Source organism: Heteronotia binoei, chromosome 9, assembly GCF_032191835.1.
Source record: "Heteronotia binoei isolate CCM8104 ecotype False Entrance Well chromosome 9, APGP_CSIRO_Hbin_v1, whole genome shotgun sequence".
NCBI lineage: Eukaryota > Metazoa > Chordata > Lepidosauria > Squamata > Gekkonidae > Heteronotia > Heteronotia binoei.
In genome coordinates, this window is record NC_083231.1 from 31492196 (window position 1) to 31519376 (window position 27181).

At 42.3% G+C, this 27181-nt stretch overlaps 1 protein-coding gene across 2 annotated transcripts in view; it reads left to right on the top strand.

Moving 5' to 3' along the window:
* The window catches only part of TUSC3 (tumor suppressor candidate 3), a 187421-nt gene that overhangs the window by 136386 nt on the left and 23854 nt on the right, over window positions 1–27181 (top strand). For both annotated transcript variants that reach the window (XM_060246403.1, XM_060246404.1), the window contains one exon: window positions 15036–15099. In XM_060246403.1, the coding sequence (XP_060102386.1) occupies window positions 15036–15099 (64 nt within the window). The remainder of the gene's footprint in view (window positions 1–15035; window positions 15100–27181) is intronic.

Genomic DNA, 27181 nt, shown 5'->3' on the forward strand with positions numbered 1-27181 from the left:
TCTTTGCCTTCCTCCCCAAGGGAGAAGCCTCAGCCAATGGAGAAAATAGTGTGACTGAGCAAGCCTTACAAAGCAAGCTGTTATGCAGAAGGAAGCAAGAGATAGGGAGAAGGAAGGAGATGATAGATAGGAGATGATAGCTAGTTGCTTGGGAATATGATAGGAGCCCTCCAGAGGCCTGATTCAGCCCCCCAGGACGCATGTTTGACACTCCTGGTCTAGAAGGTCCATCTCTACCAACACAGCTAAAAGCTGTGTCACCATCACCCTCTCAGGTAGCTTTCCCAAAAAATAAATGTTGGCCACTGGGCATTTGTTACTCAGGTCAGGGGTCTTCTCCAGTTGGGGTCAGATTATTGTCTGTTTCAAGATGGTTGGGACAGCACCCTCCTGCAAAGAGGCATTTATTATGTCACCTAACTTGAGATGACTTTCAGTGCAACTGAAAATGGAACAAATTGATTTCAGTGCTGTTGTTTTTTAAGAATTCTAACATTAGTCATCAGCATCAAAATCCCCAAATTATTTGAGCTGCTGGGGGGGGGGGGATGTAAACTAATAATCAATACAAATGATTCTAGAAAACTGTGTTAAAGTAGGTCTTAAAACAGTTTTCTAAACCCTATGGGGGTGTCATACTGACATACCCAGGGGCGGCCCGATGCCCTATGGTGCCCTAGGCAGACTTGCTACCTGGTGCCCCTCCACAGCACGCCCTGTGCCTCTCTTCACAGCTCCGTGCCTTCCCCCTCCCTCCCTTCCCCACCCCATGTCAGTTTCAATGCCGGAACTGGCTCTAGCACCCGTTCTGGCTATCTAAAGTTGCCCCCCCCCGATTGCTTGATCTATGGGTAAAACCGCGCTGCAGGGCCATGCTCACAGTTTGTCGGGGCCAGCATCCTGAAAGGGTGGTCTCGCTGTCACTAACTCCTCCTCTCCCCACTTCCTGAGTGGGAGAGGACTCCCATCCAGGAAGTGGGGAGGGGAGGGGTCAGCAACAGTGAGGCCACCCTTTTAGGACGCTGGTCCTGACAAACTGTGAATGTGGCCCTGCGGCACAGTTTTACCTGTAGATCAAACAATTGCGGGGGGGTGGGACTTTAGATAGCCAGAACGCAGTGCTAGAGCCAGCTCCGGCATTGAAACTGACATGGGATGGGGAAGGGAGGGAGGAGGAGGCACAGGGGGGAAACTAGGCGTTTGCCTAGGGGGGAGGCCGAATTTCCCCCCCTGCCCTGCCGGCGCCCTAGGCAACAGCCTAGTTTGCCTAGCAGGGAAGCCGGCCCTGGACATACCTCATGTGGTATCTTGTCCCAAAGTTTTGGGACTTTTCTCAAGAAGGCCTGACCATTTCTTCCCACAGCTGATCTGATTGCTGTAGAGAATGGTCTCCTAAGCAGGGAACTGTCCAATTGTCACAGTGTCAGGACACAGAGAAAGAGATAAATACCTAGGTTAAAAGCCCTGTGCTGTGGTAAAGCTCACTGAGTGACCTTAGGCCAGTCACACACATTCCACTTCATAGAATTGCTGAGAAGAAAAAAATGAAGGAGGGGAGAACAGTATATGCCACCCTGAGCTCATTGGAGGAAGTGGTGTTTTCAATTTGTACTAAATATATTTGCTGAAGTAGGCACTTAGTTGATTCCCCAGTGGCTACAGCCATTGTGCTATGGAATAAGTAGCCATTATGGAGTACCAACTCATAAGATCAAGTTGAAGAGGCTGCATTATTCAAAAGCTAATGCAATTAGCTTTTGAATAACAGCAATTGTGAAAGCTGGGAACTCTGCAGTTCTGTTCTCATCGGTGAGCATGAACTCACTAGGGGCCAAATTACACATTACAATTTGTAACTGCATTTGGGTTCCCTCACCCTAACTTTGAATTTGCTTGCAACTGAACTTTTGCTTTTAACTGAACTATTCTTTTAAGCGAGTTCAGGCCTGCAAAACCAGAATAGAAGTGTTTTAAACAAATTATTATGGATTACTGTGGAATTTATAGTGAGGTGCTCTTCTGTGAGTGAGAAGATCTGCGCTAGTTACTGGCAAATGCAGTGGCCTCGTGGCACCAATGCTTCATCTTTCCTCAGCCCACTTCACACTAAGGTACCCAATCCCCAGGTGGGGGCAGGGGATTCCCACGTTTGGAGGCCCCCCACCCCTTTCAGAGTAATCAGAAAGCCTGCAGGGGAGGGGAATGTCTGCTGGGCACTCCATTATACTCTATGGAGATTGATTTCCATAGGGTATAATGGAGAATTGATCTGTGGGTACCTGGGGCTCTGGGAGGGGGCTGTTTTTTGAGTTAGAGGCATCAGATTTTCAGCATAGCATCTGATACCTCTCCTCAAAGTACCCCCCCAAATTTCAAAAATAAATGGACCAGGGGGTCCAATTCTGTGAGCCCCAAAAGAAGGTGCCCCGTCCTTCATTATTTCCAAATGGAGGAAAGGCATTTAAAATCAAATGGTCCCTTTAAATGTGATTGACAGAACTCCCTCCAGAGTTCAGTCATGCTTGTCAAACCCTTGCTCCTGGCTCTACCCCCCAAAGTCCCCAGATATTTCTTGAGTCAGACCTGGCAACCCTACTTCACATCTAAGGGCTGTTGCACAGTCCTAGCAGCTGAACTTCTGTTAGAGTTGCTGCAGCTCAGCTCATGACTTTTCAGTCTTGACGAATCCATGTGAGTTGCCCCAACAAAAGCAAGCTGATAGCCGGTGATTCTAGCCTTATGCTACTTGTAGCTTTCATTTCAGAATGACTGGGCCGGGTGGAGTTGGGCTGTGAACATATGAACATATGAAGCTGCCTTATACTGAATCAGACCTTTGGTCCATCAAAGTCAGTATTGTCTTCTCAGACTGGCAGCGGCTCTCCAGGGTCTCAAGCTGAGGTTTTTCACACCTATTTGCCTGGACCCTTTTTTGGAGATGCCAGGGATTGAACCTGGGACCTTCTGCTTCCCAAGCAGATGCTCTACCACTGAGCCACCGTCCCTGTGCTCTTTCCCCCCCCCTTCTTCCCAGTCTCCTTTTTAGAAAACAGAAAGTTTTTCTGAACTTTGCAAGAATGCTCTCCCATGATGTCAGGTTATTAATTTAGATGGAGTTTAATTAACGCTCCACCCATGCAGGCATCTCTAGACTATTTTTTCCCCACAACCTGTACCAAGCTGTTGAAGCATGAAACCCATGCTGCTTCATTCAGGTAGCAGCATTGCAGACCGTTGTGGCATCTAAAATATGCAATCATGTTTAAATTTTAATGTGGGCTATTGCTGGAGCTAATTGAATTGCCTTGAGGACTAAAATGTAACTCACCCAGGTCTTGTTTCCAATTACCGTTTTCTATTTTATTTACACAGTTTAACAGGGAGAAAGGAATGAGTGCAATCTACATTTAATGTAAGTGTCTCACTGAACCGTGACAGATATCACTCTGGAGATCACAAACATATGCAGTATTTAGAGAAATTTTAAAAATGTAATCCATTATGGCTACCCTTGATTACTCTAAGAGTATGTAAAGTATATACCATCTCTGGTTCAGTTATGCTAAATAAGTCCAGGAAAGCTGATAAATACTTAATTTGCCTTTTGCAGAACTATACATTTGATTTTATTGGGTTTGAAAACTTTGGGCAGAACGTTCCACTCTTATAATCTTCAGTGGAATCAAAGTCAGGATGAGGAATAGAATTAAAAACCCAGAAAGTACCATTCACAAAGTCAAAGGCCTCTTATAGCTAGCATTTATGATCATTTTTGAAAGAGGTGTTGTTCCCTGAAGCCTATAGGTCAACCCCTTAGCCCCTGTTCCTTACTGAAACTAAGCCAAAATGTTTGTTACTTATATGAATACTTGTTTTTTCTCTCATCTATCCTTTGCTCCTCTTACTTTGTGGCTTGTTCCCCTGATGTCAGCTGTCCATAATAGGTTCGCATGCTGATTTTTTTCTTTTTAGTTTTGCATAGAAATTTCAGACTACTCACATATCATGGTGTTTTAACCACACTATTTATTTATTTACTTACTTACTGGTTAGTTGGTTAGACTTTTATCCCGCTCTTTTCTGCATGCAGGGCTCAGGGCGGCTCACCAAAAACAGATAAAACAGTTTAAAAACAAAACCTTTGATCAGTTGTACAGAAAATCAACCCCAAGATGCCTTATATAAGCATAAGTGTATAATGCTCCTGCGGGTCTGTGTAAATGCAACCAAGATTGACCAATGGGTGGTCATCCTTTCCTCCATATATCTATTAGTGTAGCTATACCTACTGACTGAGGGGATTCATGATGTACCCAGTACACTAAGTTCTAACCATGAAAGCTTGTGCTATAAAAAGGGGGGGGGGAGTACCTCTGAGCATGAACATCCCTCAACACTGAATAAGTGGGTCACTGGGAATGCAGGGAGAAGTATTTGTTAATTTCCTGCATTGTGCAGGAGGTTGGACTAGACTCCGCTGGAGGCCCCTTCCAATTCTATGTAGTCGCCTGCCTCCCCAAGTGCTTGAGGAGCAGATTGTCTCTAAGCAGAGAGAGCGGCAAGGTTTTCAGATTAAAAGGGCTGAGGCCACAACATAGTCAGCCAACTCAGCCAGTTGGTAAAAAGAGCGGATGGGGGTTGTATAAGCTACAGGACGTGGGGCCAGCATGAAGCCACTTAGGATGCGGACTGTCGTAAGGAGGGGAATTGGGTTAGACTGATCAAAAAAGCTTGATAAACCTTCCCCTCTCTCCTAGGCAAATAAACCTCTGCTCCTACCCCCCCCCACCTATTTGCCAGCAACTTACAAGTAAGCAACTTACAAAATTGGTGAGAAAGTTTTGGTTTTTGAATGCAGTCTCTGACACTTTTTTATTTTTGTATTTGTGTGTGTGTGTGTGTGCACGCACACACATGCCTGACTTCTGCTGACCCCTACTGGGGCATGGAGGATGTTCGGATAAGTGTCCTGATATAGCCTGCCTCTGCTTCCTGCTCTTGGTATTTCCAAGTAGTTGCCAGGGTTGGCCCTGTTTAGCTTCTGAGTTCTGATGAGATCAGGCTGGCCTGATATCTGACACTTCTTTGATAAAAGCATGTGCAGAAATTTGAAAAAGCTGTTTATTTCTCCAGATTCCTTTTCCTGCACTTTCTATCCCACAGATCTTTTTGTTACAGTCTCTGCTAGCTTCTTCGATTTCTGTTCAGGCTGGAATTGGAAGTAGCCAATAGTAAATCACCTTCACTTAAAAGGTGTACTTATGCAAGATGATTTGCATACTGCCATAACATAGATGAACTGTATTTATAAGGAGAAATGGAGAGGAACTGTGCTGGTATGATCATTAATGTTTCAAGATTTGGGGAAAGTATATGTGTGTGTTATTAAACTGCTCCTCGCTTATGGCAACCCTATGAATTAATGACCTCCCAGATATCCTGTCATTAACAGTCTTGCAAGCTGAAGGCTGTGACTCCCTCTATTGCAGGGGTGGCCAAGGGTAGCTCTCCAGATGTTTTTGCCTACAACTCCCATCAGCCCCAGCCAGCATGGCCAATGGCTGGGGCTGATGGGATTTGTAGGCAAAAAACATCTGGAGAGCTATCCTTGGCCACCCCTGCTCTATTGGGTCAATTCACTTCTTATTGGGTCTTTGTCTTTTCCTGCTGCCTTCAACTTTTCCTAGCATTATTATCTTTTCCAGTGACTTTTACCTTCTCATAATGTGATCAAGTACAATAGCCTCAGTTTAATCATTTTAGCTTCCAGCAAGAATTCAGCCTTGATTTGATTTCAGACCACTTATTTGTCTTTTTGTGGTCCATGTATCTGTAAAACTCTTCTCCAACACCACATTGCAAATGAATCTATTTTCTTTCTGTCAGCCTTCCACCATATATGTGTATTTATATTGATTTCCACGTTAGTCATAACCACAGAAGAGTCCTCCACAACCATTCAGACAGACAGTTTCCAATGGGAAAGGAGAAAAGGAAGCAAGGAGTTACAGTTCTGCCTGCCTAAAGCAGTGACACCTGATGCCACAATACCCCAAGTAGTCACTTGTGCAGAGACTCTGCCCTGCTCATGATATCAAGCCCAGTTTTTCCCTTTAAACTAGGTCTTGGTAGCTTTGTCCTTGAATGCCTAGCTGGAGTCAGTGGTGAACTGGATGAGGGTAAATACATTTAAATTCTGACCATATAAAATGGTTTCCAGATGAACTTAATGAAAATTGAGCTGTTGATAGCATTGTAGTACCAGTGAAGTGGTAGAAATTGGGTCACTCTGCCCTAGAATGTGGTTGGTAGAATATAGAGGGTGAATCCGCACTCACATTGGTCCAGGGCGGGCTTCAGTTTTGGGGCGGAGCAAGCTGGCGATTTCAGGTTTACACTGCAGCGGGGCAAATCATGGGTTTGCCCCACGCAAAATGCCAGCACGGAGCAACTGGTGCGAAATTGCCAGCTTGCTCCACCCCAAAACAGAAGCCTGCCCCAGACCAACGTGAGTGCGGAATCACCCAGAGTGTCCATAGTTCTGGATTTTCTCCTGGAAGTGAGCAGCTTCTCTCAGTTATTATTCTGCTGTTCTTGGGTCTGTGACGGATTTCATGCAAAAAAAAAAAAAGTGTTAATTTGACATTTGTAATGTATTAAAATCAATTTACCTAAAGGGGAGGGAAAGGTACTTTTGCTATAAACTTGCTAAATCAATTACTAAAATATAAGCTTTTGACTAGTGTCATACTGGAATGCATTCTCATTTGTACTTATTAAAGAACCCAGATTTTGAGTAGGTCACCTGATACTTAAGCAGTATGAAAAGCCTACAGCTCTTTTCAACAGGTTACAGTAAAGCCCTTAGAGATAAGTCCATTTTATGAGATTCAGTGATTGCTTTAAATGGCATCACACACTCATATCAAGATTAGGAGATGAAATCTTTTTATCTTCAGCAGTTTTATAAGAAAGAGATCTTTAAAGCAGTGACCTTTAGTACTGAGTCTTACAGAAGTCTTCTGGGCCTTGTGACCATTGTGACTTGCCATTGCAGTAGCTTTGATTGCTAAAGTGGATTTGGAAAGGGAACACATCTGTTACAAGAAGACCTTGGTTATAATCTTTAACACTTTTACCTGCAGATCAGTGAATAGGGTAAGGCATCGAATTCAGCTGGGGCCTTTGTTTCTATAGCAGTCCTGAAAGCTTCTTATGGAAGCTTGCATCTTTTATGCCTTAAGGGAACATATCTCAATGATGAGGAGTCTGTTCATATACTCCAAAATTCTCTACATGGGCACAGCTCTTTGACAGGCATAGCTAGTGTGTAGAGTGGTGTGTAAAGTAGACAGTAGATTCAAAAGTGCTGGCACTTCTTTCTTCAAGCCAGAACTGGATTTGCTCAAACACAATCATACATCAGCATGTTTGCTTGTAACTCTTGAAGCTGTGGCATTATGCCACATGGTATGAATTACATTGTTAGATGTATCCTCTGTCTCTCTCTTTGACAAATTGTTGTGTGCTTAGGTGCCATGTAACTATATGATGCTAATGACTGTATGGATACAGTAACTGACTTAGCAGAAGGTGCTTAATTCTTTTGTTAATTTCAGTCCCCTAGGTGAACTTCCCTTCCGGTAAGCAGAGATTTGATACCATAGCTGTGAGTCTTCTGCTTTCAGAGGGAAGGGGGTCCTAGTTATTCTATCAAAAGAGGGCCAACAAAAAAAAAATGTGTTTTGTGTAGTGGTGGGCAAATTTAAAGAAAGCTACCCAGATTACAGATGTTGGGTAAGAAAGCTGCTATATGGCTTGCTTTGGTAGAATCTAGTTTGCATCCACAGCAATTTCTACATTCAGATACCTTTACAAATAGTAATTTAGGGGGTGATCACCCAACTGTTTAATCCCCTTCTGCTGTTCCACCCATCTGTCTAACACCAGTCTAAAATAAGGGCTGGGAAGTTGTCGCTGTTGTAACATGAAACCCAAAGGTTTCAATGAGAAAGTAAAAGAAGAAATTATAGAGAAATAATGTTAACAGTATGCAACAGGTCAAAATCCTGTTTAAACAGCAGAACCTGAATTTATTCCTTCAATCACTGCAGATTGGTCCGTAATATAAGTAGCTAACTCCCTTTATCATACTTAAATTGCTAAATTAATCTGGCTTCTCTGCCTTTGCTCGTCATTCACCTTTTCATGGATATTGTAAGCCTGAGGGCAGGGCTTGTCTGTCTTTTATTTTGTGCACAGTTAGTAGCCATTATAGGTATTCCAGAAAGCATTATCATACAAGTGCATTCAAAAGCAGGGACTCGCAGGAACTTGCGAGAGCAGCTATCCCATTACCCACTTAGCTGCTTCACCTCTCGCCCCCACCCCTTCTCTCACTATCTGCTCTCACTTTCTCTCTTTCTCTGTCCCCCATCCATCACTATTTTGCTTTTTCTCCCTCCCCCCAACTCTTCCTGTCACTCTTCCTCTCTGTCTCCTGCTAATACCTGTAGGTCTTTCATTTTCGCATTCTCCAACAACTCCTGTCACTGATTGTCTCTCTAAATCTCTTTCTCCCCCCTCTCCAGTTTATGCAGTCATTCTCTCTCACACACACACACATACTTTGTCTCTTTCTTTCTCCCTCCCTGACATCATTCTTTCACTCTTTCTCTCACCAGAGCTGGATTAACAATTAGGCCAAGTAGGCACTGGGCCTCCACACCTTTAAGGGCCCAGGGCCGGCTCCCCCCCTCCCCGGTTTTTCCCCTGCTTGCATCCCTCTGAGCCTGCACATGCAGCCAGCAACTGAGCTGCTCTTTGCTGTGCTTCCCTGGTGTGGCTGCTGCTGGTGTTGTCGCCAGGTTTGCCTCTCTCTGCCTCTCCCCTGCAGCTTAGTAAAAGGGGCTTTCAAGAAGGTACCTGCAGGCTGCAATGGGAGCTGTGGGTGGTGGGGCGGGCAGTCAGACTCTGAGATAACTAACAAGGGGGCCCCCAAGATTTTGACTGCCTAGGGGCCTCCACAGGGTTTAATCCAGCCCTGTCTCTCACTTGCTAATGCTCCCATGTCTGCGGCTGACTACAATAGACCCTCCTCTCCCCTGCCCGAAACAGAGTGCTGATGCTGAAGAGCCATGAATGTGGGCTTGGCTGCTGGCAATAATTATTTATCTGCTCCTTAACTCTCCTACCTGCTCAACCTCTCCACCTCCTCAATGGAGGCAGTGGTGACAAACCCACTGGCCTGTCTTGTTGCCTCGACAGCAGCAGTAGAGACAGCAACCTGCCCCCCCTCCTCTGCCTAGCCACTTTACTGCCTCAACATCAGCAGCAAAGGTGACTCCCCTGCCCAACCAGGTGCCTCACCACCACAGCGGCATAAGCCAATATGAGTCCTTCACTCATTCTGCTGTCTGCCCAGCATAATGGAGCTTTGTCTGCACTTGCACAGATAATCTTGGTTTTGGGGAAGGATTTAAATCCTCCCTCCATTGGGGGGGGGGGGTCATTCCAAGCTTCTTCTGGGCAAAAGGGGGGAAGTTCTCTGATGAGCTGACCCTGCTGCCTTATAGTGTGTTCGTTCCAGTGGTGATTGTCTCAGATGGAAGCCATAAGAGCTTGGATGTTTTGGGTCCTCATTGGTGACAAATAAATTTTTGTGCTATTGAAAATTTGCTATTGTGCTATTGAAAATTTGTGAATTTCTCATCAGGATTGCTGCACCTTGAGCCACTTTGTGCATTTGTCAGTGATTGTACAAGTGTTCTTCAGTAAAAGAGAGACCTAAATATTACTTAATCTTGTTCTGTTGTTTTTAGGCTGTTTTGGAGGAAACTGCTTAATAAGATCTAGTTCCCCCCCCCCTTTCCCCTTTCTTGTGGTGCGTATAAATGAGAATGAGTGGGCTGCGGATTGTGATGAGGCATATGGTTCAGGGACATTTTATAATAGAAACTCAGCATGAGTGTGAGATGAGGGTTTTGCGTGTAATGAATGCTGCTACAGTGAATTGCAATATTTATGAACATCAAACTATACAGAACCAGTCCATTGGAGGCAAAGAAGAAAAGTAAATGTGGATGCATGTCCTTACGGTGATGGTTAGCTTAGAGTGTAGCCGCAAGGGGTACCATCCCAGCTAGGAGAACCATCATAAAGGGAATACTTAGGGGCCACATTACAGCTCACATCAGGTGTCTGCAACGTGTGGCTTTAAAGCCAAATGCAGCTCATTGAATGTCTGGCCACCGGGTGGGAGGCAAACTTTAGTAACCACAGGATCTGACACCAGGAGTTCTTGGGTCACAGTTCAAAAGTCTTTCTGCACAGTCCAAAAACACAAATGCAAAATCACGGGGCAGTCTAAGGTCAGGTTATGTATTGCAAAAGGCAGACTCAGAAGCAGTCCAAGGGTCAGATAACAAGTAGGGCTGTCAATTCAGTAAAGGGTTCAGCAAATATTTACCAAAAACTGCCTTTTTGGTAAAATTCGGAATTAGAGAATTCCAGATAGGCATCTGAGCCTATTTCTGGAATTCTGAGCAGTTGAATTCTGGATATCAGTGGTATTCAGAAATTTTCGATAAAGCCCTGTTGTCCATAGAAAGCTATGGGGCAGTGCAAAAGGCAGTCTGTGATTGCTTTTCCTGCCGTTCCCTTGGCTTTTTCTGCCTCTGGCTGGGGTGGATGGGGAGGAGGCCCCTTATCCAATCACAGCCATGTATTTTGCAGATTGCAAAATGCAATGCTCAGGAATTTTCCCGCCTTTGTCTGGGGGGAGGGGGAAGAGGAGGCCCCTGATCCAATCACAACCATGCATTTTGCAAATGGCTCAGGGCTGTTGTGTGCTCCAGCATGAAAGGGTGAAGGGAGAACATATTCTCAATTGTTGCTGCTGCTGTGTTGCCAATTTACCATAGAGAGACTGTGAGTGAGCTTCTGTGCCTTTCACTGTTCTCTGCTCTCTGTGGCTTGGCCTTAGCTGCTGGTGTTCCTGGCTAGACTGGAGGATCTTCATCTGGTAAAGATGTGTGTTTTTGTGTGTTTATGTGGGGGGTGGGGGAGGATTTCTGTTCAGACTAGAAACAGGTTTATTTTTAACTTTTTGAAAACCTTTAGTTTTCCTCCTGCTTTGGGTGGTTGGTTTCTGTTGGGGGCTGCATTGCTTGAGGAGGGGGTTGGCTCTGGCATGACCTAGTTTAAAGTGTTTAATTTAATCCATGTTATTTTTAAAATCTTTTCTGGGAATCTTAAAAATGTTTTGGAATTACCTGTTATTTTTATTTTTATTTTTTTGTTTTCTGAAGTTGCCTGTTAAATTTATGCCAGTCATTGGTTGACCTGGTTGTGTGGGGTCTGATTTCTTCCTCTGTTTTCCCTTGGCCAGGCCGTGGTGGCTTATTGACCTGTTGAACTGCTGGTGGTGTTTTACTGTTTTTCCTGGTTGTGTTTGGGTGTATGTGTGTTTTTTGGACCGCTTTTAGTTTCTGAGTTGTTGGCCTTTGCTTGGCTGTTCCTCTCTGGAGCCTGAGACAAGTTTGGTCAGGCCTGGTGGTGACTTGGCCTGTTGAACTGCTGGTTGTGTTTTACTGTTTTTCTGGTTGTGATGGGGATGTGTGTGCCTTTGTAAAGCCTTTTGGGGTGCCCACAGATAGGCCTAGCCTTTTTGGGACTTGGGGGAGAATTCCATGCAGCTGTCCTGCCATTTTGGGGGCTCTACCCCAAACCCCCTTCCCTACAGGCGGCTTCCATTATGCCCTATGTTGTGCCATTGACTTCAGTGGCCCATAGGGTATAAAGGTGGGTTAGGGGCACCCTCTTTGAGTGCCCCTAGAATGGGACCCCTTGGTCCAATCTTTTTTGGACCTGGCGATTCATTGGGGGGGGGAGAGTCCCCTGAAGCTCTGCTGCAGTTTTAGGGGCTTTCCCCCAAACCACCTTCCCTCTAGGTGGCTTCCAATATACCCTATGTTGCCATTGACTTCAATGGACCATGGGGTATAATTGAGCTGGATATATCCAGATATCTCAGTATATTCGGATAGATCTGGATATCTAAGTATATTCGGATATATCTGGATATTACTATTCAGAAATATTCAGAATACAGAAAAAGTTATTACTGAATATTTCCAGATCTGGATGTTACCGAATTTTTTTTTTATTGACAGCCCTAATAACAAGAATGACTACAAAACAGGTCTGACAACTCATGGGATACTCAGTAAGATTGCAGACAAGTTGATCCCACACTGGATGCATCGTCTCTGAAGCCTTATATAGGATACAGGCTCAACTGGTTAATATGTTAGGCTCTTCCCTGCAAACTCACTCATGTCCTGTACTAGTATTAGGACCCAAATCCTATGATGACTTATTGGTCTCTTCCAGCATTTTCTTATTAGAGGGGAAGTCACAGGCTGAGAAGCACCCCTATGCCTGGTCCTCCATGTCCTAGCCCTTTGCCTCCTGGGGTTCTTCTTCGCTTCCTGGGGTTCTTCAGAAGACTATGGCAGTTCTGATCAATCTTTTGGGGGGATTTTAGCTTCGGATCTATTGGTTAAAAAAAAATCAGAATTTCACAAAAAAAATCCTGGATCCCAATACCAACAAAGTATTCAGATTCAAGATTTTTTTCAGAAATTGCAAACTTTTGGGGGTTCAATAGATAGATAGGAAGAGGACCAGAGACCCAGGAGTGGCAGTCTCAAAACACAGCTGAGTAATGGCTCCAGTCACTCAGCTGTTTTTCCTTATTTTTTCTGCAGTCTCTTTAAGTGAGGTTGGTTTAAATAGGAGGAAGGGACAGCTGATAGGCAGGGAGCAGTCTCCCCACCTCTCAGATGTTTCCATTAACTTTCTGATTCTTCAGTATTATTACTTTTTTTTTTGTTTCCCAAAAACCCTGGATACTTTCAGGATGCTGAAATATACCTTGAAAAATACTGATAAGGTATTTGGGAGTATATTTTCAGCTCGGGAAGATCCAAATGCACACCCCTCGTCATGAGCAGGTACATGCTGGGGACTCCATACCTGAGGGCCCTGCTGTCTCTGCAGATTGTATTGGTGCTAGCTTGTTCTGGAAAATCCTGAGACATTGACCTCGCAGGAAGGATCTGCCAAGGCAAGGCTTGGGGACTGGCTGTCCTGTTCTTCCGATGAGGACTCATGCTACGCTGTGGTGGTCCATGACAATGAAGAACCAAATGCAACTTTTTAAAATAGAGAAAAGAAAAAGAAAATTCTGAAGATATATTGGAGGGATCAGTGGGATGCTAGAATAAGAGCAGTTATGTGATGAAGGGAATGGCTATGTCTTGATTTTATGGGACTTATGGAGATGTGTATTCCCCTTAAAGTAGCAGATTCATAGCTTGGAAGTGCTGTTGGAACTTAACTTGTTGAATCAGAAGGTGATGTTAGTGACCAGGTGTTCCTTTCAGCAGCTTTGGCCTTTCCTGGGTGGGAAAGATCATGCCATAGTGGAGCATGCCCTGAGGACATCTAGATTAGATTATTGCAACATGTACTACATTTGGTTTCATTTGAAGATTGTCTGGAAGCTACAGTGGTACATAATGCTAGGGCCAGAATACTGGCTGTGGATCATATGGGCCACATCACTTTAGTCTCGTTCTTCTATGCCAATAAAGGTATTTGGAATTGGAATTAGTCTAGTTCTACCTACAATGACTCCCAGTTTGGTTCCATGGCCCAGCTCATGAAGTTAGTATTGACCTTTAAAACTCTTTATGTCTTGGGATCATCATACATTAAGGACCACCGATTGATCTCAAAAGCTAAGCAGGGTCAGCCCTGATTGGCTTGATTGAGAGATCACTAAAAAAGTCCATTGTTGCTATGCAGAGAAAGGCAATGGCAAACCGCTGTGTTCATCTCTTGCCTTGAAAACCCTATGGGTTCTCCATAAATTGCCGCAACTGGACTACACTTTCCACCACTGCCGTATGAAGCCGTCCAACCATTATGGGCATCTTCAGGGGGCCTGCTGCTCATCTCCACATCATCAGATTATATATGGGTGACAGCAAGGCGAAAAGGCATTCTGGTCATGGCACCAAAACTATGTAATTCCATCTGCAGGGAGATCCATCTGTCCCTCTACCATCATCTTTTATCAGTGGGTAAAGAATTCTCTGTTTTGTATGGCATTCCCTCACTTGTTTCCTGTTTATGTGTTTGCTTCAATTGCTGTCTTCAATTATTTATTATTAGTTAATTAAATAAGTGTTCAGGTTTATAGGAGTGCACCAAAACAATTGCACAGGGTGCTCCTGTGTATATTTATTAGTTGTTGTCAGAAATCTTATGTGTCACTTTCTTATAACCAGTGTTAGGGCAGATGAAACTTTTTAAATTAATCAACATGTCAATGGTCAGTAATGTGAAGTTATATATTTTCAGTTATGTCAATGCGCTTCCTTATAAGGGCTCTTTGTTGATCTCCTGCTCTAACTTTTGGCATAGCTTGGCGATTTAATTATAAAAGATCACTGACCCCTGGCTTAGTAGTTAGAAGTCTGGACTCAAATAATGTCTGTTACTTTAAAATGATTTAATAAATGACTTTTTGCTTCCCTGTTAATGTCAGAAGTAGATTAAGATATGAATTACGACAACAACAACAAAAATTCTGGCTCTCTCACCAAAAGTGCTTTAAAACCACAAGAGCTGCCTGATGAATCAGAACGTTCATCTCATTCCCTGTTCTGTCTTCCATAGCACTTCCCTCAGGGAGAGCACAGACTGGGCATGAAGGCATCAGCCCTGCCCTGAAGGTTATTCCCAGCATTTAAAGTTATTTTGCTTGGAGCAAGAATGTATTAAGGTGAACTTGCTGATACCTTCCTGTGTCTTCTGCACATGCTCTTCTATTCTTGGTATTTTGTGTTGCCAGGCTGATTTTTGTTTTTAATGCCATTTAAATATATCAGTGCTAATTATGTCTTTGTTTAAATCTTCCCCCCAAAGTGATCCATTGTTCATTTATCTTCCTCTCTTTTCCTTAGAGTTACATTCATGGAAGCAGCCAGGCACAATTTGTTGCTGAATCTCACATTATACTACTCCTGAGTATCCTTCAAGTGGTGATGGATGGAACAAGGCAAGCTAAAGTGGAGTCCACTATTAAATGAAATTGCATTGACAGTGAATATCATTGAGGGTTTGAACAACGATCACATTTTCCTGTTTATTTGTTGCCAGATTAAGACGATGCTCCCATACTGTTTCTATTTATTTGTGGTGAAATCTGCAGCTGCCTTTTTGACTGTCTGTCTTCTTGCTTTTAAATTATTATGTAGCTACTTCATCTTCTAAATTTTAACTTGTTTTCTGGTGCTGTGCTTTTTGTTTTTAGTTCCTCGTATCAGTAGTCAGAAATGTTTTTGAGTGTTGAGAAAGTCGATTCATAGTATCAATAAGGATGATGAGGATCAAGGGATAAACTGGTTAGCTTACCTTTTGACAAACATTGCAAAGGGCTGGGTACTGTGGACTCTGTACACAGCAGGGTGTGGGAGCAACTCTTAAGATCACACACATATTTTAATCTCCACTCATGCAAGTGCAGAATGGGCTGGATCCAGACTAGACGTTTCTGTGGGCACAAATTCTTGGACATGATTCCTCCCCCACAGGAGCCTGAAATGCCCCCTGAAATCCTGTTTCTGGGGATTCTGTTTTAGGGGAGGAGGAAATATTGCACTTTATAGGCATCCCTTGTTCCCATGGCAATGTCTAGTCTGAATCGAAGCTAATCTGCTGTGTGATCAGATTCTTACTCCTGTAGATGTGTGTATAGCTGGAGTGACCAAACTTGCTTAACATAAAAGCCACATAGAATAAATGTCAGATGTTTGAGAACCACAAGACTTGAACATCGGATGTTTGAGAGCCACAAGATAAGAAGGGAGGGAGGGAGGGAGATGGGCAACTTTAACTTTAAACGCATTCTCCAAGCTGCCAGCTGGCTTGGAGAAATTATTTAGAGAGAGAAATGTCTTCTTCAAGTCATCTGGCAGGGTGGTGAGGGCTTTGAGAGCCACCTAATATGTGTGAAAGAGCCATATGTGGCTCCTGAGCCACATTTGGCCACCCCTGGTGTATAGCTTGCCTGCGTAACCAATCTGCTGTGCAAAAGGGATGGGTGGATCACATGGTTAAGACATATTTCAAGTAAGCACACTATCATATGGCACATTAAACAGATTGTGGGGCAGAAGTACACAGTTCCAATGTTTAGTCCAGAATTCGTATGTCTAGGGTCAGTGTCAACTTTATTCTCATTGAATTTAATCAGTTCATTGATTAAATATGGTCCAATGATAATGTATGTATTTTGCACAAAATATGTGAGCTAGTGTGTTTGGGGTGCAACCTAGTCCCTGTAATGATCTGGTGTCTCTAATAAGAATTCATCTGTACATGCATAACAATGATGAAAGTGAAGTTTGATCATGGTGTCGTTAATGTCAATCTAATACTCACGACAGAGATTATAATGTGAATATGGTTTCTAGTGTTCTGTTGTGTTGTGAATGTCTGGAGGTCTTGTGCACATTACTTTGGACATTTTTGGAAGGGTTTCTTTGGTAGGTATTTGAACCTGACTGCTGTATTCCTCTAAGAGGCATATATCAGAAGTACGGTACATAAATGATACTGATGCTTTGCATATACATACCCATACACTTGAATTCTATAGCTCCATCAGGTAGCCAGCTCAAGGTTGACTCAGCCTTCCATCCTTCCAAGGTTGCTAAAATGAGTACTCAGCTTACTGGGGGGGGGGGGGAGTGTAGATGACTGGAGAAGGCAATGACAGACCACCCCATAAAAAGTCTGTCATGAAAACGTTGTGAAAGCAACGTCACCCCAGAGTCAGAAACGACTGGTTCTTGCACAGGGGACTACCTTTTTAAATATACATTTTGACCTTCATGAAGAATTTTGCCCAAGTACAGACTGACATGTTATTTTCAGTTTTGAGGACTCTGAGTATGGAATGTTCACAGGAAAAATTAGGCAGCCTTCGATTTTGCAGAGCCATTAATAATACTGAATGCCCCTTGTATACATTAGAAAAGTAATATAGCCAAAATCCATTGATAAAGCACTCTTTTGCATTGCCTTTATTCTGTAGAGCTAAGACAAGTGCATAGGCAGCAGTGATGCCTTTCTAGCGAGTAAACCCAACTTCATGCCAATATGAGTTAGTGAGAATAGATTAAGAAAATAGGCCCTAATAAAGATGACAAGTAAGATATTTTAGGAACATGGAGTGAAAGCAGCCCGTGTTCCCCAAATATTCAGGAGCAAACAACAGTATTCAGCAGTGTTTCTAAATAGTATTTGACTCTTCGGAGGAGGTTTGCCTTATGATCTTGAAAATAATGCACACAAAGACAAGTCTCCTTGTTTTCAGTGGAAGTTCACTTCCAAATGAAAACCCTCAGACTCAAAGCATTGGATACATTCAAAAAGTCAATGTATTCATACCCCACATCTTTCCAGTCAGTTCCATTTTATCCTTCTGAAGGTGATCCTGTGGGCCAGTTTAAGTGTGTGACTTGCTCCAGGATCACTTAGCAAACTTTCATGGCAGAGTGGGAATTCGAAACTGGATCTATCAGTCTGGCATTCCAACCACTATGCCGTGCTGGCTCTGTGATACTTTATTTTTTATTTATTTTACAATTCTGGCTCGCCACTCTCATAGCTTTCTGTTCCATATGCAGTATTTGAACTAATAGTTTTGTAGTTAGGATGACAAAACAACTAACTTAATGACAGAGTCGCATTCTACCTTGCAGCAAGAGACCTTCAAGAGGTTTGTTTTGAGGTCTACCCCCCACCACCCCCACAAACACACAGATACAGTCAGACTGAGATTTAGAATGCAAAGAGATTTTGCTAGCTCTTACATGTGGACCCTTATACATGGAACTTTTTGTGTTTCATTATCCTCTTTAAGCCATCATTAATTATTAGCTGTTACTTCTTTTTTTTTAAAAAAAAAAAGAAATGCCTATTTCAAGGGGAAGAAAACCATGGCAAAATGTTGATTTTCTAAACAACTTTATTGAACTTCCAAGGGGTTTTTGTAAAACAGTGTTGTTAAGTTCCTGGGGGGCAGAAACAAAGGCAATTGAGTTGGGGCTTATCTGAGTGATCAATATCAGTTTTTGTCTTTTTCCAATTTATCAGGAAAGTGCTCCAATTGTTCAAACTTGTTCAGAGTTCCTCAGGGGGTAGCCCAATGTGTTTCTAGAATGGACTCTCCCTAGGGATTGACATTTATATATCTCAGTTGTCAAGAGTGTCATCCTGTTCCTGAGAGAGAATTGAAGGCTTTGTTCTGTCAACTACGTGTAAATCTCTTTTCTTCTTGAAAAACAGGTTGACCTTAATGCAAACATCTTGTGAGTCTTTTATTTCTTTCAGTCTCAGGACCGCAGAGATAAATGTTTTAGAATTTATTCTGCTAAGTGAGCTCTGGAAAGGCTTCCTTAACATCAGGTTTCCTCCTTTCTTTGAGCCAGTTGCTATCATTCACAAGAGAGCTTTTCACAAACTGGCAATATAAGGAAGTTCTGTTCCCTGGGAGGAAGTCCTCATCTTCACTCCTGCCTCCTGTGCATCCCAGAGCAAGTGACTTCCAAGTATCCTGGTTGTCATCCTTCTCTTCAAGGAAGCTAGTGATTTGCAAGTAGATGTCAGAACAAAATGCCCTATTGCAACAAACCGTTGTGCACTAAACTGCAGGGACTGATATCTGTGCTGATTTCTGCTGATAAATTATTGGCATTTATTCTTTATTCATTTGTTTATTTAATTGCATTATTATATTTTATTATTCTGCTATAATATTCCTTTTGGCCTATAATTTAAAAGTACCCCCCCCCCCCCCGAAGTGATTCTGACTCTTGTAATCTTGATCTGCTGAAAGCCTCATCCTGCACTAGGTCTTTGCAGATCCATAAGACCAGACCAGCACAGAAATGTCAGTCTCATGTTCAAACCAGACTAATAAGTTAAATAGATACTATGTGCAATAAAAGGTTTGACAATAAATAAAGTCTAAGGATATAATTAGAATTCTTGGCATTGGTTATATATTCAGAGTGAGTAATACAACCTTGCAGCATCCCACGCTTAGAAGAGATTATTTATTTATTTCCGTAGATTTATATTCCGCCCTTTCCCATGATGGGCTCAGGGTGGATTCCAACATAATAAAACCATTAAAACCAACAATAAAATATCAATACAATTAAACAATTAAAACAATGGATCAGAATTAATTTAGGATGGCCTGGATAGTGTGGGCACATAAGGCATAATTATCATAGGCAACTTAGATTGCCCAAAGATAAAGAAGAAGGGAAAGAGAGGACATTGGCGGAGACTAATGAAAATAAGATTAGAATGAGAGAAATTGTTGGTAAGTTATGTTGTGTGGCAGTATATCTTGAATTGTGTATTCAAAGAAGTATGCCAATTTACAGAAAAAGAAATAGTTATCGGATATATTTCAGATGAAGAAATTTGATCTGCCATATTTTCCAATTTTGATCCCAATTTTTTTTTTTCATAGCAGGAACGAGATGGAGTAACACCTAATTTCCCAAGTGATGTTATTGCAGTTTTTGTTGCTGTGAACAAGCTAATGGTCAAGTTGTGTCAAACTGGCAGAATCTCTGAGTCTTACCAATAATGCAAAAATATGATTTCTGGAGGAAAGGAAATAGAACGATCCATTATGAGGGTGATTTCCAGGACTTGTTTTCAAATGAGTTCAATGTGGGGACATTGCCACCAGCAGTGTGCAAAAGAACCAATATTACCACAGCCTTTCAACAGTTGGAAGAGTAGGATGGATTTATAAAAACTAGTTTCTTGGGGCTGAGGTTTTGCAGGTTCATGTCACTTGAGGCTGTAGTAGCTAAAGTTCAGCTCATAGACCGCTGGTCATCCATGGATATCCTATTGTAGTCTCTTTTCCAGGATGTTTTATAGGACAAGTTTGTAGTAGTAAGCTTGTGCAATAGCAATTTGTAGACTTGGGATGTTAAGCCTTAAAACGTATTGTCAGAGGTCTCTAGTAGGAGTTCAAAATCAGTTTGTGGAGAACAAAGTAGGGTAGAAAATTTTAAGTTGAGAAGTGATGACAAAGCTGTAAATAGAAGGACCAATAGATTTTCACTCGTAGTTTACATTCCAGAAGTTGTTTAGGAAGAAAATCTTGTGAACAAATGTCTTTTAGATGAGTTACTTCAGCAGCTTTCCACCTTGAATAAGCAATAGGGTTTGATGCTGATGGGAACCAGTCCTGATGCAGAAACAGAATATCTAAATACTTTCAGTAGTATTTTCATCACATTCCAAGTTTTGATTGTAGCATCTAAGTATTGGATTCTGATGAATTAATTTAGGTCGAGAGGTAGAAGTTGTCCAGAAGGTGACTTGAAGTGTCATAGGATGAGCCAACTTCACACACCTTTTTCAGCCTTTTGTGCACCTTTGGAATTCTGACACAATGGACTTAAGCCACAAAGTGCTATAGAATGGCAGGAGGTGGAGCCAGCCATGAAATACTGCAGCTTACATTCAGGGACACAGTGAAAACCTTTGTGCTGTGGTGGCAACTGCTTGCAAAGCAACATTTAAAAAAAAATCTGCACAGCCAGTCAGAAGACTTTATGGACAAAATCCCCAGATGGCCCCACCAACTTTCTAAAAACACTTGGCAGGCATCAGGGTAGAGTTGGTTGGGGAGCCCTGCCAGGCAAGGCTAGGCTAAATTCTGGTGCTCCCCCTATGCACTGATAATGTTACTGAGTCACATGGCGGTGCCCTCAAAAGCCAGTGCCCTAGGCAATTGCCTAGTTTGCCTATTGGCAGGGCTGACCCTGAGCCCTACTCTGCATGAATCACCAGGATTCTTTGGTGACAATCACAGGTGTTTGTCCAGCTCAAGAAGAAAGCATACCAGTAGCACCAGCATCTAATATCTCCGTAGCTTCCTTGACAGCATGCTTTTTTAAGACAGTGCTTCAGCAGTGTAGCATAAAGTCCACAAATGTTCTCCAATTATACTATCAAAGCATGTTGCCGTGAGCTTGCTGGGTTTGCCTTCCTGCTCCTGCCTTTTTCTAGCAGGTGTCTGTACAGCGTTGAGCATCTCGCCTGTCTCATTTACATCAGAGAAAATCCAGGCTAATTCTGTCAAAGTCTATTCATTTTAGGTCCATCTAAAGCTTGCTTAAAGGATAATGAGACTCCTATAAGGCATTTTTTTTTCCTGTTTCACAGCAAAATTTGAAAGGCAAAACTTGCCAAAATATGGACTTTTCATCCTGGCAACAGATTGACTTCCACAAACTGGCTTTCTTTCTAAGCAGTGCATCTGAGGACAGGTATTTTCGGGGAAAGAAAATGAATGCTGAACGCAGCTTGAGAATTGTTTTTAGATTTGGATCGCTTTTAATCTGTCATTATAATAACAACGTAGTGCCATTTTTCCCCAGCATCTGTTCTCATTTGTCTTCAACTGGCAAAGGCCTGTTTTCCTTCCTAGAGCAACAGTCGCTTGTTATCAGGTGCAATTGAGAATGAAGCTTTATGTACTGTAAACAGATTTGTCACCAGCTCAGTTGGATGATCGTTGCCTGAAGGGGCCTGTATGTAATTTTCACAAAATAATAGTTTGTATTTTTAAGGCAGGCTTATATCAATATTTTGGCTGCCCTGAGTTTTTTTCCCCCTTAAAGCCACCAATAAATCATCCCAGAAGGTAAGATGTATTCACAATGGGCTGAATGATTTTCAGTATAACTAAAATGATCAACTCGATAGAAATCTACATTCAGTAGACTTACCAAAGCTCAAGGCACTTTTCTTTGAGTACACTGACATAAAATAATTGTATTTATTTGGCAACAGTGATGTTTTAGAGGCTTTCCAAAGACTTGCGGGTGGGGTCAATGTATGTTCTTGTCTCTCTGTGGCCAGTAGGTAGGAAAGACTGCAGTATCGTAACACTTGCAAATGTTAGATAGTTCCTCTCTATTTGGTGTTTAGTGCTAACAGAATTCACACACGGAGCAAACAATGGCATCTCCTCTGAAATATAACTTGTCCATAATTTATTGTCTACAGCAGGGGGACAGAAGCCTGCTTAGATTGAATTTATTTTACACAAATTAGCATCCACTGTGGAAGAGACAGGTTGGTGGGTCTTAGCACAGCAGTTACAAGAACAGTTCTTCAGTGCATGGGGGTGGAGGGGAGACCTCATGTTTGATTACTTCACCTTGAGTGAAGACACTTCCAGGTATAATACTAGAATGCCAATAAAAAGGTTTCTGTTTCAGCCTTCTCCCTAACACAGATGGTTTGTGTGCAGGAAGAACCCAAACAACGTGAAAGAAACTGTGCCTCTATGAAGACTAATCAAGGCTTGCAGAGGAATCTTTGGTTTTATATGATGGGTGATTCTTTTTTGAAAAAGCCCGACATGAACTCATTTGTATATTAGGCCACACCCCCTGGTGCCAAACCAGCCGGAACTGTGTTCCTGCTCAAAAAAAGCCCTGGATGATTCAGAATGTAGTCCCATATCTGGAACAAAAGCTTTGCAATGTTACCTTCCTGCCCGAGTAGTTTTATTCCAACTTCAGCTCTTGCTTTCTAACATCTAATGGTTATGTATTAAAATCAACATATAGTTGATGTTAGCATTAAAGCTGGGAACATTATTTCCTTCCCTATTCATAGTTTATCTCTTTTCAGTCTTCCCATGCTTTGAACGTTTTTAAAATGAAGCTAGAGGAATCCCAAACTAATCTTTCCCTCTCTCACCCCACCCATTCAACCATGCACCCATGGTGTTAGAATTTAGATAACATTTCTTCACCTGGCCACAAGCATGCAACAATTCTCAGCTTATTTTACCATAAGCCTTTCATAATACTGGCTTCTGTTTCCTCACCCCAGAACATTGAAGATTAGCAGCTCTAATCTGCACTGTTTTCATCCTTGCTGTTGCGAAAACATTCCGCTTAATGCAACTTGGGTAATAAATATTTTCCTTATCAAAAGACTTTCCATTTTAAGTAATGTATTTGCTTGTACAGCAAGTGATAATTTGGTGGTTGTTATTATGGGGGATTTACAATAACCTGCAGGGGTTTTCTTCCCCCTATTATTAATTCTTCACTTAATACACTTAACACAGATAAAAATGTTGGTAGCTAAGCAGAAATGGAAAACAGTTTATCTAATTGGATGTTGTTGGGTCAATTTTAACATGGCAGCAGCTTGCTGCCCAGGTTGAATTTCCATTTTAGTTAATTCCTGGTTTGTGTCAGTTAAAAAAAATTAAAAACCCAAAGTTTTCGGGGAAAGGCAGAATAGGAAATGATCATTTCGGTTAAGTAAAAGAATGTAGAGACTAGGTAGAATGTCGAGACAGGGCTAGGGATTTGGAAAATAAACTTTTTCCTCCCAACCCAGGAAGGGACTGTATACTTCTGCTCCTACTTCTCCAAAGGGTTAAACACAGAATATTTCTTGCTACTGAGAACAAATCAGTGTTTTATCGTCTCTAGTCCACATACTTGGGATTTTTTAAAAAGTGTAATTGTACATCCTTGTCTCAACTTTTATTTGGGGTTCTCATTTTCAGGCTTTTCAAAACCTATTTTCTCCAACTGGTTTGACTGGCACCTTTCAAAATAGTCTGAGTGTTATCTCGCTGAAAAGGAAGGATCGGAAAATCAGTGTTCTGTCATCCAGTTAGCTGTACTTCCATACTCTGACTGGTGTAGCTGGACTAGACTGAAATGGATTTTTAGAATCTTTACCTTCACGGATCTGATAGCTATAGATAGAATGTCAGTTCTCAGTGGCATGGATCATCAAAAACATACAGGCTTCATCAAAGCTTGACTTAGGGGTGGTCTCCTTTTAAAAAAACTCTTTTTAGATGAGAATTTTGCTGCTTGAGCTTCCTACCAGGATGATGTACTTGGATTGACATTGAAGGGAGTTAGTTGGCAAGGACCTGTGGTCTGCTGTTTTGTTAGAAGAGTTCTGTTCTTATATAGAAATGCCTCAAATTTCTCAGCGAAACTGTTAGCAGAGAAAGTTACAGTATTTTTTGCACCATAAGACTCACTTTCCCCCCAAAAAAAAGTGGAGGGAAAAGTGTGTGCGTCTTAAGGAGTGAATACTGCAAAAAATTCACACAAATGCCTCTAAATTCACACAAACGGTTCTAAAAACTAGGTGCGTCTTATGCTCAGGTGCGTCTTATGGAGCGAAAAATACGGTACCTTGTTCAGCATTCACAATTGAATTCTGAGCTGAGAAGTTCAGATGGTGGCATCGAGCAACTCAAACAGCTGCTGAATGCTTAAGTTTCCAGCTTACAGCTATTTTGGGGACAAGCTGGGATTCACATTCTGACTCCATCCACTGAGTAAAATAGCTACCCAGTGAAGCTACAAGAGGGAAAAGAGAGCTGCTTTCTCCTTCCTTCCCTCAAATCAGGGTGGGGACAGATGCTTTTATCTTTGATCTCTCCTTACATAGTAAATCCTCACTATGTGCGGCCAAAGAATAAAAACAATGATCAGAATCAGGGATAGAATTCTAGCAGAAGCTCCTTTTTGCGTATTAGGCCACACACCCCTGATGTAGCCAATCCTCCAAGAGCTTACAAGGCTCTTTTTTGTAAGCTCTTGGAGGATTGGTTACAACAGGAGTGTATGGCCTAATATACAAAGAAACTCCTGCTAGAATTCCATCCCGATAGGATGAGATGATGCACAGATTACAAAACTACAGATTTTAAGTTTAACGTCATTTTTGCACATATTATCTTGGCAGCCAGAGCATATGGGTTTGCTCATTTCGAGGTGCTAGCAGGGGAATGCAACTCTCATATACCCTTGACTGAAGAATGCACACTCTACTCCTATCTGGGATAGTCATCCTTTCCCACTGAGTATGGAGCTTCAGGAGAGACTCAGATGGAGTGGTGAGGGAGAGAGGGGATACTAGCCTAGCCAGACAGATCAGCTGGGTGATAGATGTCATAGCCAGATCACTCTAACATTGGAGCATATAGGTCTTCCATGTGTGTAACATGTGGGTCTACATCTCCAAGAAGAATTTGTTTTCTTCTCAACTGTGCACACAGTCAAATTGGCTAAGATGGCTGCCAGACAGTTATATCTGGGTTCTAGTATAGAGACATTATAATGCAGCATGTAGGAAGATCCTCAACCCCTACCGGAGCACAAACGCAAATACACTGAGGAACTTGTTTGCATTAGTAGCATCCTGGTAACATGGTAGATTGCGTGGTCTAAAAGCAAATGGATGTAAAGGTTGGTCTTAGGGTGTAAATTGTGATGTTTGACAACTAACGGGCCCTGTTGTGATCCACTTTGAGCTTCTTGTACCAGGAAGTATGTATGTCTATCCATCAAGAATGTCTATCCATCAAGAACACATTATTTCTATCCATCAATAATTTGGAGCCTGTGGTGGTATCCCTATCAATCAAAGTTCAGTCCCTCCTGTGATGCAGAGAAAACAAACCATTTCAAACAGGTTTTAAGAGAAGTGTGCCATTTTTGGCAAGCACTGGATAGCGTTGATAGGGTGTGGAAGATATTAAGCTAAGACGACAAATAGCAACAGGAGAGCTGCTGGCCATGTTGTGTCAGCTGCTGTTCCATGCTTGTGAAAAACTGTGAAGAAAATGAAAGTCACTGCAGGCTCCGAACCCATGGCATTCTGCATTGCCACTATTGTATATTCAATGCAAAGGAGACTGCTCTGTCTTCAGCTGGCACCAGACAGTGCAAAAGGATTGGGCAACCATCAGAAGCCCACGATGTAGAGAAGCTGACTGCATTTCCCCCCCCTGCCTACTTGGCTATGCTTGCAGCCCCATCCCTTTTCTCTGAGGATTTGATAAATGTTGGTAATTATTACCCTATGAATAATTGAATTAAATAAATAATGGCCTTGGGGTAGGTTTTTAGCGCCTTTTGAAGCTTGAGGGTTAACCCTGATGCTCATCCTTCTGCAAATTAAAATGGATACTTGAGTGGCCAACTCATGGCGAGCCAGTGACCTTTTATTTATTTATGCATTTGTAATTTATTTGCTCAGGATATCTCGCGTCAGATGCAGCATCTGTTTTTTGGTGTGGGTTTTTTTTCATGAGATTTTACTTTTTCAATTTTCCAGCTGAGTTGCTTGAAGGACAAGGAGGCCAAGTGTTTGCCTGTCCACGTACAATGAACGAACAACTCCGCCAGTTCTGTCTCCCTGCCTTTTTAACAGTCTAGCCAGCGGTGCCAGTGTCCCTTGTACTGCCAAAGGTCATTATTTTGCTCAGCCTCTGATGTAAATAAGCCAATTGCTTTGGTTTTAAACAGGCATCCTGAGACCAGATTTAGTTACCCACCATCCCTTGCAAATAGGCATTTAGGAAAGGAGGCAGTGTTCATTCTCAGTGCTGCCCCTGCCATTTTGCCCTCCATTTGAGGGGGACCATTTAAAGGGCAGGAAGTTGTCTGTTTAGTTCATTAAAATTTTACCACCCGGGTTAAAGATCACCAACTGGATTTATTTGTTTTAAATTCCATTTGAAAGGTTTATAAGCTGCCTTTCTGTTAAGCTTCCAGCAGGCCACATCAGTGTTAAAAAGAATATAATCAACATTGTCATAAAGCAAAGGTTTAAAAACTTGTGCTCCCCTGTGTTGCGTACCAGAGAGCCAAAGTTGATAACCTCTTCTTGCTTCATTCTTTGGCCACCCCTGACCTTTGGAACTCCCCTGGCCACCCCTGACCTTTGGAACTCCTTACTCCCCCCACTCTTACAGACCTTCCAACATCATTTAAAGGCTTGTTTTATTTCAAAAAGCCTTTTAAAATTACATTTTTCCCACACAGATTTAAAATGCTAAGTTGTGGACAATTTTAATGTTTATGAGCTCTTGAATTCTTAACTGTGATCATTAGGAACACACTGTGCTTTATCAGCTTTTGACCTGCCTTGAGTGTTTATTTGACCTAGGAAGGCGGGATGTTAATAACTGAAAATAAATCATCCATCCTTCCTTCCCCTG